Source organism: Ixodes scapularis, unplaced genomic scaffold, assembly GCF_016920785.2.
Source record: "Ixodes scapularis isolate PalLabHiFi unplaced genomic scaffold, ASM1692078v2 PGA_scaffold3__209_contigs__length_174095766, whole genome shotgun sequence".
Taxonomy (NCBI): Eukaryota; Metazoa; Arthropoda; class Arachnida; order Ixodida; family Ixodidae; genus Ixodes; species Ixodes scapularis.
The window spans coordinates 24,425,325-24,442,114 of record NW_024609868.1 but is presented as its reverse complement, the minus strand read 5'-3'; the positions used below and the strand labels follow the sequence as shown (position 1 = coordinate 24,442,114).

Here is a 16,790-nt window from a genome sequence, read left to right as displayed (position 1 = left end):
AACACGCCTTCAAAATAGACCTCTCGCAAAATCAAAGCCATCCTAGTGGCGTAGCCCAACGCAAAGCACCTTGGGATCCCATTGGAAACAATTTCGGCTTTCGATCTGCCAACCTCACTTCACGACATCCTGTCACGACCAAGTACAGTCCTTGCATTTGTAAATGTGCAACTTTCCTTAAATTTATAATGCTGTTTGTGTCCCCTACCAGTACGGATAAAATGCTGGTGCACTTTCTTTTGGGCTCCCGAGATGCCACAGTTTGTGCGCAGGTAAGAACGGAACTACGACAGAAAATAGAAGAAAAAGAAGCACTATATTAGACCAACAACAACAATCCTGTTAAACAGTTTCTCCACAAAGTACAAGGCTCGTTAAATGATCCGTTAGCCTGGAGGGTCATGCTGCACCCTAGAGTAGTAGCCGGCCGCCAGAGATTTATGGTATGTGGCCGGCCGTACCCCTACCTACTCCTCGCTAAGTCTAAGCAGCTCCTTACATTAAAATACAGGCTAGAGGGCCGTATTTCAATGGCGACTCGACTTTATTTTCATGCAGTGGCGATGCTCGCTACTTTGTCAAAGGGGCAATTAAAACTAAGACCACGCCACTCCTCCCCGTGGCCAAAAAGCTCCCACAACGCAACGGGTGCAGTGTTGCATGCAATGATTTTCGGAAGTAGTTGTCTATTCAGTCAAATGCCACAACGAACAGCTGCCGACCCGCAACCAGGATGACCACAAGAGCGAGACTCACCTAGCCCGGTCTCTTCGACAAAGCCATACTTCTTCTCCAAGGTGACGAGTTCAGACACAGCTCGGGACGCCTCGAACTGCAAGCGCGAAAACGTCGGTGCAAGAATTTAGAGCCGACCTTCCGAGCAATGGTTCCCGCATAACGAGGCCGTAGAGAGCTGGACTTTTTATGTCGCCTAGGGACTAGCACATTTACCGATCGATTGCGAGTTCGAGTAAAATGCTGAAACGGTGCTCATGTCCCGTCTCTGCCCCGCACGGGTCTCCGACGGGCGACACAGAAAGTCCGGCGCCACGGCCTTGTTGTCCAAGGGCGCTTGCTCAGAGGGGAGGGGGTACTCACCTCAGGGAGGGCAATGTTGAGGTTGCACAGGGGCACTTGAGGCGGCTCGGTGCGCGCAGCCCGAGGCTCTCGCATGAAGGCCACCCGTCCCAGGGGCTCCTGGTGGATGTCCTTGACGCGTACCACAAAGGGTACCCGGTTCTCCCGGAATGCCTGGAAGTGCAGCTTCAGCTGCTCTCCGGACTTGGTCACGGGGACCAGGTTGCCCGCAAACTCCAAGTACTGGGACTTGTTCTCCAACACCTGCGGCGGCCAGAGGGGCGCTCGTGACGAGAGTGCATCTTTTGCTCCCGGCGAGGCGATGCTCTGTTTTACGGCCCTGACGAGTTCTTCCGCTTATTTTGCTTTGACTTATTTGCAATTCGGGCTATACTATACATCATTGGGGATGTCACCTCTCTGGTGAAAGGAAATTTCCAATTATGTTTTTGCCACTAAACATTTGAACTTTAGAGAAGAAATTGTACCGACGGCATGTAGGATTTGTGCCGTCACCTTACTTTCACTGTTCTGCATGAAAACGTAAAACTAAAAATGTTGTTTTTTGTAATTTTCACATCTTACACTAAAGCCCATGGCTTTAATAGGAGGGCTTCAGAAATGCAAAAAGTTGGCAATTGAAAAACCTTTTAAGTAACAGTAAAATTCCAGGGTCTCCCAAGCATTTTCGAGTGATTTTGATCAGTTACGGATGTCCAAGGTAGAATTAGTCAGAAATGAAGGCATATGCGTTGCAAACAAATCAACATTCATCAGCTGATTACAGCTATCATTTAGCACACAGTATACTTTATAGCTACAATGAGGCTACGGCTGTTCTGCTGAGAACCAACTCACGGTAGGAGAGGCTGCGTCAAAGCAGGACTGACCTCAACGTCCCTGCTCTTGGCCACTTCGCTGAAGTGCTCCTGCGTCTCAAGGGTCTTGTCCTCCTTGTCGTCCGTCATGCAAAACACCCGTAGCTGCGCCTCCATGGGGTCCTGCCTCTTGGCAAACACCACGAACTTGGCCATGAATGGCACGTGAATCGCCTCTGCGTACAGCTCCGTCGCAAACTTGGTCGCCTCGCTCACTTGCCGGCAGTCCATCAGCCAGAACCTGGAAGCGCAAGAAGTTCATGCCGAGGCGCGGGTTTCCGACTGCCTAAGGTCGCCACCATTACATAAAGTGTCTGGGGGAGGAGAGAGTGATCACCCCCTCCCCCTCTGTGTTCATATGCCACTGGGTAGTATATACCATTGAACGCATAAAAATCTAAAAAAAATTAAGAACTTTGATTTGGGCAATTTTTCATTACTTCATATACGCATGTAGCAGAGAAAGTTATAAGCACTCTGCATGGTACTATGTAGTATTTACACCGATTGTAAGTCAACCCCCCCCCCCCCCACATCGCACACCAGCAAAAAAAATAAAAAACTTAAGGTGCGCATTTTATTGCGAACGTACGGCAAAGTATCTGTTTCGAAAGCCGAGCCTCCAACTCGCGATCTATGCCTTCTGGGTGCTTTGGCTGCGCATGAATGCGCGAGGTGCACGAGATGACCAGGCGTTATCGAAACTAGGAAGTTCACGCTGGAGGCGGGACAACTGAAGCTGCTCACTGTAGTTCTCACTCCGTCCGCAACTAGACTACGGACTTATCTGCACTGTTGATGTCAGTCCCGTCGTCATCACTGCTACGTTCTCTATGCACGTCGTCGGCGTCGTCCAACAAAATCTCACACTTCGCAAATGACAGCATCAACCGCCTCTTTCACACCTGCTCGGCGATTGCGTTGGACGTCACGGGTAGGGACTGATTGCAAACCTGACCTCCAACTCCAAAAGGCATCCCCACCTACTCAGACTTTGGCCCACGGAAGCCTCTTCGTTTGCCGCCATAGACACAGTTTAAGATCCCGCGCCACTGCAAACTCCACTAAAGCATCACCCTCTCCGATGGGTGGAACTTGCATCCAACAGCGCAGTTGTTAGTTGCTTCTGAGTGAAGAATGGCCCTACACAAGCACTGAAAACCTAAACTGCCAGGATCATGCATGTCAATACAAAAAAAACATAGAACACCAGCATGATCTCGTCACTCGATCAAACGATGTGCGACCGTGAATCGTGGGAAAAACTGTGAAGAGAAGCCGCGGGGTGAGTGAGCCGTCAGGCTATTCCAGCGGCCTCCGAAGTGGCTCTTACAGGAAGTACCGCCACCCCCCGGGAGTCGGGCATGCCGTGCGCTGATCACCACCGTACATTCGGGTTAATTTGCGAATGGCTATAAATAATACTCGTTCGCACAAATAAAAAAATAATTAATTTGGAAAATGAGCGCACAGAATAGTGCAATGCTAGAGGTACAGCCGCCTGAAGTCATAACAAGCCGAGGTGTTCATGACATCGCGGTGGTTTTGTTTTTGCCGGTGGTGGAATGCTTTGGTTCGATTATCAGTCGAACCCCCCCCCCCCCCCTTTCAGATTTTTAAAAATTGGAAAAGGGTCGACCTACATTTGTGTAGATACGGTACTCATTTCGTTTTCCTGTGTAATGATGTTTCAATGTGGCTTTCTGGCTTTAATGCATGCATCAAGCTCACTGAGGTCTGGAGTCGGGTTCTAAAGTAGCACTGCCTTTATGCCTTCTTCGTAAGGTTCATACAGCTGTTGCGTACCTTATAACTATGTTCATCTTTGGCTTAGTTGCTTGCTGCAGCCAGAAAATTAGCTATGAAATGTACAAACGAAAAAAGATGTACCGACCTTGCAGATACCGTTGTTGTGAAGGAGACGCAGTCATTGACGAAGGTGAGAGGCGTAGATCCTGTGACATCTTCCCATTGTGCCTTATTGGCACCACCTGCAAAGACAATGATCCTTAAGAACTAGGGGTCAACCCCTCTAAAAAGCTTTATCTAGCCCAACGAGTAGGCCGACAACCTTTAATATGAATATTGGACTTAAAACTGGAGATGAAAAGAGTTTCCTCTTTTTATATTGTTTATAAATATATTCCACACTTAAGCATAATCGCTAATGCATACTACAAAAGAAACATTTTGTTTTCCTCAAGGAACAGGTCTACTACAGGCGGTAGTATACAACCGTGCAGTGATTACATTACATGCTAAATTCTGGTTGCTAAATGACAAATTTTTGTGTCCCAATGCACTGTACTTGCAGATCAAATACTCACTGAAAGGCAATAGGCATCCCATTGTGGCCTTGCATTATCCATGACACAAAACTACACAAAATTCTGCTTTGCAAGGTTGTGCTGTGGTATGCTTCCTTTTGAAAATTTGCATTTGAATATTCACCCTAAGAAAAGCACACCAAATAGGATTGTATTCTAGGAGTTCTGACCAACTTTAAATAAATATCATGCACACAAATATACAAAAAAACAACCGAAGGCTGCTGTTGGGTCTCACAAAAAAGCCTAGAGGCTCATTCGCACAGTTGCATTTGACTGCAATAGGACTGCTTGCGTCGTGTTGCTATGGCAACCCTTACGACGAGCCAACTGGGAGGTGCTGTGCTGCACGACGCAATGCAGTTGACACAACTGTGTTAACAAGCCTTAACTTTTAGCCACAGATGAACGTTTGAGGCTGAAAACATCACTGCCATCATACAATAAAAACTTCTGAATAATTGATGGTATGACAGTACAAACACTGTAAAAGTTTGTCAAATTCAAAATAATAATAATATCAATGAGAGGGGACAGTGATAACAGGCAGATAGAAAATAAACATTTATAAAAAGCCACCAAGCAAGCAAAACACAAAAAGAAAAATATACAAAGTGCAGGTGAAAAATGCAGCTGTTTATGGCTTACTTATAATACGTGGGGTGGTCAATAAGTTCTGCATCCTAGGTTGTAACTTTTTTATTCAGCAATGAAATTGAAAGATATTAAATTCAAATGAAAGTTTTGGAATCTCCTCTTTCCCAGGGGCCGCGATGCACTTTTGCTGCCTGTACACTACTCTCCGCATGCCGCCATAGATGATTGAGGGCAGCTGTTGACAATGCATTGGTAACCTCGTCGTCGAACGCAAACCGTGTACCCTTCAGATATTCCTTTATGTTGAAAAACAGCCGCAACTCTGTCGGCAGAATGTCCGACCTGTAAGGTGAATGAGGTAAATCATCTTGGAACTGTTGCTCCTCCAGCACGGCATTGGTGTTGTCAACAGCCACCCTCAATCATCTACGATGGTATGCGGAGAGTAGTGCAAGGAGGTTCCGAAACCTTCATTTGAATTAACATCTTTTAATTCCATCGCTGAATAAAATAAAATAAAGAAGTTAGTCTAAGGGGCAAAACTTATTGATCACCCTCGTACTACCTCATCGTGTTCAGCCTAAGGCCATTTAACCTCTAGGCAATGAAGGGTGCAACATTTTCAGGCTCATTCAAGATAATATTCGAGATCTACAGTAGCGAGAAAACTCCTTTTCATTTCGGAGAATGCCAAAAGTGCACTGGCACAAGCTTATATCACTAAAATCCCACTCAAGAAAAAAAAACCTAACCACGAAACTTGCGTGCTGCATACCTTGGAGGCAGTCTAGTCTGTGAACTAATCCAGCTGCCAAAAAAAGGTGTGTTGAACTTACAACTCATAAGACAGAGGGGCAACAAAAAGCCCTCAGTTCACGATGCAGGTGGAAACATCCCCATTTCCTTTGAAGGAGGAAAACTCAGAAAAACTGAAAGGGGAGCTCGACGTAGATCAAGGCCAAATGTGAAATCAAAGAACACCAAGGAAAGCCCAGGCAACTGGGAAACAGCTCCCCTGCTCGGACGACAGCGGTGCGGGGAAGGCCGGAACGCCAGAGAAAAAGAAGGAAGAAAAGAGCCAAAAATGCAGAGACCTGCTTCGAGCCTGTACTCTCCCGACAACTGGCCATGCCTTCGACTGGCTGCTCGAGGGCAGACACGGCAGCAGGGAAAGAGAAGAATGCCTTCAGAACAGGTGTGTCCCAGAGAGGCAGCAGCAGTAAAAGCACACATACACACACACAAAAACGTCACAGCAAAAAGCCCCAGGGAAGGAGACAAAGAGGCTGCATGGCTTGGCAACCAGCCCACCGTACAACATTCGCTTTGCCTTTTAGTTTTTTAACAGCCTATTGCTCTTTGTGCCAGATACATTGTACAGCTTATTGAATTAGTGTGGGCAACGAGTTGGTAGTATTAATAACAGATTGCACGAACGCATCGCGCATTCTGGTTTTTACGGTTAGTTGCAACTAAGGTAATCAGAAACATTAAGCAGGAGCTACATTAGGTTAGGCTAACATCAACTTTTTAATAACAGCACCTAAGAAAGTCAGGCGTTGTTTCAATTAATAATCTTGTTCAGGTTGGCATAAATGGCAGTATGCTCACTTAAAGCATTTAAATGGTGCATTTAACAAGCTCAGGCAGGCAGCTTTAGTATATCTTAAGGCGCGTTCACACCGGCAAGTTGAAGCTGCAGCGCGACAACGCTTGTCGCGAGTTGCGAAAGCGACAGGTTTGGAGCAGTCGTTTCCAAACTGAATTTTGCGACTTGTCACTAAGTCGTCCGGTGGCAGGACCAATTAGCACCGCTTTGGAGGTGACGAGAGTGTGCCTCGCGTTTGTTTACACCCAGCACGCCAAACTTCTGTGGGAGAAACGAAATTAAAAGCTTTCTACATTTACTAAAAAAAAATTTTGAACTTCACTTATGTTGTTATGGCGAAATTAGATGGCAAAAAAAACATCAACTTGCAAGACTAGGAAAAATGATAAGGTTTCCCGAAAAGCCCATTCAACGCTTCGGTTTGCAGTAGTGGCCATGGAAACAGAACCACGGAGGTCTCTGCGGCGGCTCTGGTCAGCGCTATTAAAGAATACCTGTCGCTTTATAAACGCAGCACCACGATTTGAACGAGCGCCCGAAAAAAGAACTTTGCCTGGCAGCAAATCCGTGCCACTTCTGGACAGGTTTGCACTGCGACGCGGTAGTTTGAGCGAGTGCACGCCAATGTAGCAATTGTGCTTCTCCGCATGGTACCGAAAGACCCAGGTACACACAGTCTTTCATATTGCAATGACAACGCATATGTAGCTGTGAGACAACGAAAATGAAAAGGCAGCGAAACGCGAACGCGAGCTGTGGCGGTGCGCACTGAATCGAAAGCAGCTCCCGCAAGCTTTCGAGAAGCGAGTCGCCGATCGCCTGCAGTGTGAACATCAATGGTTGCTTGCCACATGTCACTAGTCGCTCTCGCGACTGTCGCTGGTTGCCAGTGTGAATGCGCCTTTACGAGGCAGGAGCATTTGAAGCAATGATAATTAATTTGTGTATATGCCAAAGCTTGATAGTGAAACAGAACAAACAGCCCCATAGTGTCAATATATATTTGCATAAAAAGCTTTTTTACTAAAAAAAAATTTTGAACTTCACTTACGTCGTTATGGCAAAATTAGATGGCAAAAAAACATCAACTTGCAAGATTAGAAAAAATGATAAGGTTTCCCGAAAAGCCACAAAACTACTAATAACTCCTAATCATGTCAGTTGTCCCAGTGGACATCATAATACACAGAAATAATGACAAATAAATAAAGTGTAGTCCCCAGAAATGAAATACAGCTCAAATCTATCCAAGGCCCCACAAAGCTTCAAGTGGAATTCTGTCATAAATTTGACTCATGAAATCACAGCATTGATTGAAAACTGGAGGAGAATGATTAGGCTTTTTAGCACATCCATAAATCTTTGGTTGCTACGACCAGCATACTTTCAGTGTGCGTGGTGCAGATTTGCAGCCAATTCAGTGCTAGTGCCATGTGCTTTGGCAGCAGAACATAAAAGAGAGCAGCAGTGAACAAGCAGGCACGCGCTGACATGCAGAGAAATCTAACGAAGACACGCCATGTGGCCCAAAAAGACATTGAGAGGCTAAGGTACATGGCACTCAGTACCATTCCTTAAAGGATAAAAAACAGGAATTTAGGTGAAGCATAGTATATACTACCTATATCGAAAGCCTGAGACTTAATCTTGCTTTCAATTGGAGAAGTCATAATACTTATCGAAGTAAAGGAAAGGCAAAGGTACTGTTAAAGCTCTAGAAAATTATTATTTACAATTAGAACTTCTTTGCATTTGCTTTAAGCATCTAAATACCTAGCTATTGGAATATACCTAACTTTGATGCTAAAAACAAATAATCGTATTTTTTGTTTGTTTATAATTTAAGTGGCACACACTGCAACTACTTCAGCTACTATTCAATTCAAGACAATTTGACCAAAATCACTGCCTGCCTCAAATTCCACTTCAACATAAAATATACTTCTTCAATACTTCATGAAGTACTGAAATATAATGCTGTGTTATTTCTTTGAGTGTATGTATTTTTATAGTGTGTCGTTTTTTGTGCGCAGTGAAGTGTTAGCATAATAAAATATACTATTTGTAGATGCCTTCCGAATATGCGGCGCAATGATTAAACTGACGGACCTCGAGTCTTCGAGACCTAACACCTTACCCCAAAGAGAATTTCTGGGAATGCCCAGACCAACTTGACCCTACCCACTGATTCCAATTTAATACCAGACATTCCTGCCGGGAGTTCTTAGCCCTCAAAGCTTGTAGAGAGGAGAGATCTCGGCACGGGTTCAGTCCCCAGTGCCAGTGCGGCCAGCGCATCGGCAAGAACCGCCCACCTGTGATGCTGCAGAGGAGGCGGAGTGTGGGAGCATCCCCGGCATACTGGTTGATCATGCCCTTGGTGGCAGCCTGCGGCACTGGGATGGTCAGGGTGATGGGTTTGTGGAACTTGCGCCTCCGGGGCTCCACCGTGACTATGGGGCTCACGGCCACGCGGTGACCCAGCAGCTTGGTCACCAACTCGGGCTGGATGGGCTGAGCCTGCAGGAAGGGACCAACCCAGCCCTCACTGCCTGCCCCCTTTTCCTCTCTGCTGCTTGCTCGAACGACCTCGGCCCAGTGAGTTGCTGGGGTTGTTGGAGCATGTTTAAATACAAAACAAAATAGCACTAAAGAGACAAGGACCAGAGTAGACAGGACAGGCGCTAAACGTAGAACGCTGAAAAGGACCCACTGTAGAAGAAATGTGAGAATTTACCCGTCCTACTCTGTCCTTCTCCTCTCTTTTGTGCAATATTATTTTTTACCTAAACCCGGACCACAAAACCCAGTCAATACAGATGTCAGCACCACACTGAAAGATGTGCACATAGTGCGAGCCTTCTACAACACTGTTGTCGTTCCCCTCCCTAGAGTGTGACTTCCTCACAGATGAGATTGGTGAGTAAACAAGGTGAAACCTCGGGTGCAAGGCTAGCAGGGCAAGGATAGGCAGTTTGTGATTTTAGTGTGTATTCCCGTGCGCCCCACCTTTCAGTTCTCCCAACTGAAGTCTGGTTTCGACAGCTGCGTTGGTTGCAATCGGGGCGGCCGAAACGTGGGCAACGACAGTCACCAAGACAAGTGTTTGTCTTACACAATGTGACAAGCGATGCAATAGGTGGCTTCGTAATGCAATTGTAAGTCGTGGTCATTTCAGCGCCCCTATCGTTGCTGTCGTTTTGGCTGCTGTGGACGAAGCCAGCAGAAATGTCCGAATCGGCTTCAACTTTAAAGTTGCTTCCATTGTGCAATATGCAAGAGCATGAAAAGCAAATTATGTGGTTTTACTAGGTATGTGACAAAAAGTAACAACTGCTGTAATCATTTTATTGATAACTACTTATAAGCGGTAGTGATTACAAAACCCTGGTCCTCCTCTAAAAGACAAATGGCCTAAACTAGAAATAAAAATCTCAATTAGTACCTCTTATATTGGCCGAGAGTTGCCTTAGATATCCATTATTCCACATCCAACAAGGTTAAATAATCATGTTATGTCAGCTCAAGTAAATATAAGGGATGCATAATGTTACATGACTGCAAGGAGTTTCTGTTGCATCGTTTTATTGTCAGGAAATATCAGTCCTATTTCAACTATACCACAAATTTGGGTCTGTACACTCATGGAAGTGACAAGCTATATATTTTATTTTCTCAATACACTAGTGAAAAATGCCTTTCAGCTGCTTTAAGCTCCCATCTCATGGCATATTTTTTAGGGATGGGCGAATATTCGGTTAATACGAATAGCCAATCGAATTCTGTTCTATTCGGTATTCGCTTCGAATCGAATTTAAGTATTCGACAAAATCGAATTATTCGACAATATCGAATTATTCGACAATATCGAATTATTCGACAATATAGAATTATTCGACCTTTCGAAATACAGTCAAACCCGACTATATCGAACCCGTTTACATCGAATTATTCCTTATATCGAACAATTGTTGTGCACAGTAATGTTACAGTGATAATATATAGCAAAAACTATGGTTGCATCGAACAAAAATAGCAGCCGCTACCGATATATCGAACTGCCAAGAGCGCCGTTTTGCTCTGCAAGCTGGCTTTCCCCCAACGCGCAGCCGCATTGGGGGAAAGCCAGCTTGCAAAGCACGCTAACTTTTTTTTTTTTTTTTTTTTTCTTCGGGCGGCCGCGTCGACTGTTTAGAAAAAAATAAAATATATCTTTTGCGGAGAGACGGTGCTCCGTGCTCCGTCCGCAAAAGAGAATATTATTTTTTCTTCCAAATTGACGCGGCCGCCCAGAGAGAGAGAAAAAAAAGCCAGCTTGCTTTGCTAGTTGGCTTCCCCCAACGCACAACCTGTTTTAGGGGAAAGCCAACTTACAGAGCAAAACGGCGCTCTGCAGGAGGTGCTCCCGTTGGACGTGCTCCGTGCTCTCGGCATATTTCGGCGCTAATGCGCGAATATAGAAGGCAGCGGCCCAAGAATTTTGGAGTCCGTCGATAGCGTAGAAAAATATCGTTATCGCGGATGCAATGAAGAAAAAGCAGCAGAAGATGCAAGACTACTTCATTGTGTAATATTTCAGCAGAAAGGGGATTTTTGAGAGTCAAGTTCATTAAAACTTTTATATCTAATTACCCGCTATATCGAACTGGTAGACTTTTTTTGCAAGTTCAATATAAACGGGTTTCACTTACTCTGGCTTGGATTTACGGCCAGGTGGCGCAAGCTTCCGACCGTTTCGTGCTACCGAACTCAATACACTTGAAATTAACAATTGCAGTATATCAAATACCAAATAAGGGCAAATATAAAACTATAAACATATTTTGTGGTATTTTTTGCTAGTACTATTCGAACTATTCGATTCGAAATTATTCGACCAAAATCACTATTCGCTTCGAATTCGATTCGGACCCAAAATCCTCTATTCGCCCATGCCTAATATTTTTATGTTTTTGGTAATCCCAATGCTCTCACAAGTTTAAAGTTGGCCCTTTTTTGGTCTCTCGATTTGGGACTAGCACTTCTAAACTCCAGTAAACGTATTGACATGCAGAGTTTCCTTTCTCACAGAAACTAACAATAACTTAAGATACCCTCTCATAGTAATGGGGGATAGGACATTCTGTAGGTTAACAAAAAAGTATAAACACTTTAACAACCCTGAGATCGGAAATGAAAAAAAATAAAGGAATGGAAGAGAAAGATTTCTGCTGAATCGTTAAATGTCCAACATATTTTTATAGAAACGAAGTTCAAGCCTCGCCAATTTATGTACAGTAAAGTCAGAAAGCAAGGCTTTAGTTTTACTTCTCGGCATAAAACGTCCAGATGCCTCGACATCCCAAGATAGTATCAACAACTAACGTCATTCAACGGTGGAAGTCATCAGCAAAACAGCGATTTCTTGATACGGTGCAGCGTTAGAGCGAACACGGCTTCAGGCCATGCTTACTCCTATGCTGCACCGTTGCAACGATGTCAACAAGTTCGATGATTATTTGAAAATGGAACAACCATACTTAAGGACACTTAAGGACATTCTCCACCACACTGTCAACACTGTAATGCTCAGCTCTTTGAAACACTAGATACCAAGCCTTTCTTTTTGTTTCTTAGCTCATATCAATCTATAGAAGCTAGATTTCATAGGATAGCAAATGGAGTAATCAGTTATTAGAGTGCACGCTTGGCATGTTTGTTTGTAGTCCTGTGTAGAGATGGGCGAATATTCAGTAATTGCGAATAGCCCCATCGAATTCTGTTCTATTCGGTATTCGCTTCGAATCGAATTTCAAGGGGCACTGACACATCAAAATCACTTTTTTTTTTTATTATCCAAAACGATGTTTGTCCTGTCCGTCCTCTTCGTCTGACTCTTACGTATATTTTTGATTGAAAACTATGCCGGGACATTACCCTCAAAATTCGAAACTTGGAAATTCAGTATTTGTGAAGTAAAAAAACAATTTCCAAATGCTGAATTCGAAGTTCCTGCGCGATCCGCGCCGATGTGTTGACGTCAAGTATTGCGGAGTCCTGAGAGTCTGCTTTCTTTCACGACTCCGTGTTGTTGCCACCGCGACCCAAAGCGAGGAAGAAAGGAGCAAGGAGCAGGAGAGATAAGGGCGCCGGCTGACAGTGAAAAACCGGTTTCTTCGTCCAGTTCCCCGACTCACCGATCATCCTCTGCTCGAGCGCCGCCAAGTTTTCCGAGGGAGGGTACAAATCCAGGAGGCGATATCACACCGGACTCTGATTTTTGGTATTTCAAAAAGAAGGGCCGTAGTGCGTTCGCAATTGCGTTAAAAAACATGTTTTACGATTGCCGTTATTAAATGTTGTAGAAATGTCGCCTGGAAAGCTTCTAAATTTCATGATTTTTGACGTCACGAATCAAAAGAAGCGAGGAGGTGAAAAGCGGGAGAGGAAAATGCCAAAAATAAGAAGGAGCGCACGCGCGTGAAAATTTGTGTTTTGCGATGCGTTTTTTTTTTTTCGTGTCTAAGACTACAACTTGCATTGTTTTGGACAATAAAAAAAAATACGACCCTTGGGGTGTCAATGCCCCTTTAAGTATTCAACAATATTGAATTGTTCATCAATATCGAATTGTTCTACCTTTCCGAACACTCTGGCTTGAATTTCCGGCCAGGTGGCGCAAGCTTCCGACCATTTCGGCCATTTCGTGCTCCCAAACTCAGTACACTTGAAATGAACAATTACAGCACTTCTAATACCATATAAGGGGAAATATAACAATATTGTTTCATATCTTGTGGTATTTGTTGCTTGTACTATTCAAACTATTCGATTTGAAATTATTTGTCCAAAATAATTATTTGCTTCGAATTCAATTCAGACCCTAAATCCTCTATTCGCCCATGCCTAGTCCTGTGTGGATGAAACTAAACTCATAATTCAAAGTACAGGGATCTGGACAAAGCTATGCTATGTGTAGACTTAGGAACAATGGATTCCAATTCTACTTCAAGGAATATAAAGGCAATTATAGTCCCTGACAAGTTGAGAATGGCAGGGATAAGCTTCAGTTGTCCAGCCTCCAGCGCGGGCTTCTTACCTTTGACAATGCTTGGGCGTCTCGCGCACTTTGAGCACGTGCGCATGGTCAAAGCACGGCAGAAGGCCTGAGGCGCACGCTGGAACCGGACATTCAAAAGACATGCTTTGCCCTTCTCACTCTGGTGGTCGAATTAGCATTAGAAGTGACTGATTCACTGTCACATCTTTGTTTTAACTGTGGCATTTTTAAAAATAAGCTAAACTTTTGTAAAAAAAAAAAAAATACAGAGCTAGATTTTTTTTTACATTTAAGACATGTTATTGAAACATTGTAAAAAGATGTCTAAGGAGCCACACTAATTAAGATATAGAAAAATAACTTCATTCTTTTGTAGTAATACTTCTCCCAAATAATGATGTTCAAACCGTGCATATGAGCATAATGAGTTGTGCAAAGCTTTCTTTGTGTATCGGACGTGTAGATTACTACGAGCATATGAAGTTTCGTATTCACCACTATCTAACATATATTTCTGTTCCTACTTAGATGCGCCAGTAGTCATGCACTGAAAATTTAAGTTAAGTGAGCAAGGCAGACTCAGAGAAAATTCTTCTCTTCTTTCAATCTCCGGTTTACTCCCACATCCCTCCCTTGCTGTCCCATGCCCTCTTTCGCGGCCTTTTTTGCCCCAGTTGAAGAGCTATGGGCAGAATGTTAACCCTAGCTGCTTGCGACAACACCAAGGGTACTTCCCAATTCAATGCAAATGCTTCAGGATACTGCTGATCATATGTGCAAAGTATAAAAAAATACAACTCCAATGTCACGCAATAGGAAGTTGCGATAACCACATGCTCTTTCAAACTGCTACAGCATGAACGGCCTTTTTACGACTCACACAAATACCCGACTGTCAAAAGCATGCTAACTCTGTGAAATTAAAAAAGGCAAGATTTATTTCTGTCGATAATATTCTGTCAGGGCGTACCTGGTAATACTTGGATAACTGGTCAGCTCAAGATTCAATTTTTCAGCCCAGTGCAGAACCATGGTTTCACACACAGAATTGTTTCATCAAGCATTTTCAACTTAACTGTGGGAACATTACAGTGTACCTAGAAGTACAGGCTGCCTTAGCAGCCTCATGCGATTCCTGCAGTTCTGCTTCATTAATCAAGCGATAAGGACGGTGCCTAACAAAAAAAAAATTCTAAATGATCGATGCCCAGATGGCTTGCCCCCCAGAAAAAAGTGCTTCCCCATATTACACCGAAATACCGCAGAGAAGTGATAAGACAAAAACCCTATATTGATTTACTCAATTGTAGAACCATACTTCCAAAATTTTTAAAATCCCCTTCTCTTAAAAATTATGCCACCTAAGATAGGGTTATTTTATGCATTTTTACCTTCAAGCTTTCGTTTTGTGTTAAAGAAATAGGAAGCTGCCTAGAACTGTGGGAGCTTGGAAGTGCACAAATAAAATAGTAACCTCACACCAGGAAAAAAAAAAAAAAAATTTACTACAGTAGCCTTGCGATAATTCAAACTCGGATATTTCATGCTCCAGGTTAATTCAAACAAACCTTTAAATTTTGGTTGCCCCGCTATGTTTTTAATGCTTTCATAGGCTGCTTAATTCGAGCTGCGTTTTCGTGCAATTTGTGCTTTTTGTTCTCGCAACCCCTACGACCGTGCTTCTTTCCAAGCACCGGTGCACTGCTGAGGAGAAGCAATACCTCGGGAGCTCGCTACCACGGGTGTCGCTTCTCCGCAGTACACCGGTGCTTGGTAAGAAGCACGCCTAGCTGGGCTAATGCAGGGGACACATGAGCAACGAAAACGGGCATTGCGCAGCGGTTTCCATAGCAACTTACGCAGACGCTGTGATGTGACAGCGCAGCATAAGTTCACACCAGAGTATCCGTGCAAGTTGCCATGGAAGCTGCCCAGCGGCCCTCGTTTTCATTGCTCATGTGTCCTACACAATAGATAACTTTTTTGCTCGATGAACAAACATAATTTTGATTTGAGGTGTCATATGCTGTCTAAACAGTCTATGATAGGCAACATTTTTGAGGAATGAATAAACTTATCTCATACCCTTCACCAATGTTTCATCTGTTGCATACCTGCTTATGGTTAGTGGGCCTCTGTAGAGGAAATCATGAAATGTCTGCTTTGTGTGTGCAGTCATCCGTATAACAAACTAAAACTTTATCTTGCATCATATTAAGACAAATTTATGATAATTCAAACTTCTGATAATTCAAACGAAATTTGCGGCTTCCTGGAGTTTGAATTGATGAGTCTACTGCATGTGACAATCATAGATACGCTATGCATATACTGGTATGATAAAAATTTTGTAACGTCAATTAAGCCTACTTTATTTCTCCCTAAACTGAACAAATTGGAAGGTAAGATTCAACACAGAATTTTAGTCTTTCATTCCATGTGGTGATAAGCCACAATGATAAGCAGCACTACTTCCAACAGAAATAGGGCACCTCTGGAATCATTTTGAATTTGGTTGCCTTACAGAACCTGCTTTGTACCAATTGGTACAAGTCTGATAGTACTGACAAATGCATTGAAAAATACATCACACAAGTAGTGTGATTTTTAAAATAAGCTAGCACTTATACATCAATTACAAAATTGAGTTGGATTTTACGTAACTTGATGTGACTGATTTGTGACCTATAGTCAGTGACAGGTCAAGAACGAAGTGGAAGCTCCTCCCACCTCTTTCCACTTTAGTAGTGCGAACGCTGGAGAGAAGGTGACCTCCTCTCCGCTGAAGTGGAAAGGGGTGGGAAGAGCCTCCACTTTGTTCTTGACATGTCACCGACTATAGATAATGTAATAAAAGAATGTAAAAATATTTACTTGCTGATGAAAACATACAGCTCTGAACAAATAAAACAATGCTTTCCCACAAGAGCTTAATTTTGGTTTCATTTGGTTTCACAGAATTTTTAAAAAAGATTGAGAACTGAATGCCGTCTTCGCTAGGTGTTTCTTGAGTTCGGCGAACATTAGCTGAGGGAATAATCGTCATGATAAGTTGGCTAATTAACTCAAATGTTAATCAACTTTTTAATTTTTTAATTTACGGTTCATGTTGCAAGTGCAGAATTGACGGCAATTGAAATTAGAAACCCGACTAATTAAAATAATTTGCAAAAATTTATTTGTGCTTGAAATATTAATTACTGTAAACAACTTATTTTTTGTGGGCTCAATATTTTGCGCTTTATGTCAAAGCTGAAGTTTTC

At 43.4% G+C, this 16,790-nt stretch overlaps 1 protein-coding gene across 10 annotated transcripts in view; it reads right to left on the bottom strand.

Annotated features, from left to right (window-relative positions):
• LOC8029528 (ankyrin-3) overlaps positions 1–16,790 on the bottom strand; it is a 225,125-nt gene that overhangs the window by 68,901 nt on the left and 139,434 nt on the right. For all 10 annotated transcript variants that reach the window (XM_042292344.1, XM_042292345.1, XM_042292347.1 and 7 more), the window contains 5 exons: positions 8,804–9,008; positions 3,850–3,946; positions 1,968–2,196; positions 1,099–1,341; positions 757–832 (listed from right to left, as the gene is read on the bottom strand). In XM_042292344.1, the coding sequence (XP_042148278.1) occupies positions 757–832; positions 1,099–1,341; positions 1,968–2,196; positions 3,850–3,946; positions 8,804–9,008 (850 nt within the window). The remainder of the gene's footprint in view (positions 1–756; positions 833–1,098; positions 1,342–1,967; positions 2,197–3,849; positions 3,947–8,803; positions 9,009–16,790) is intronic.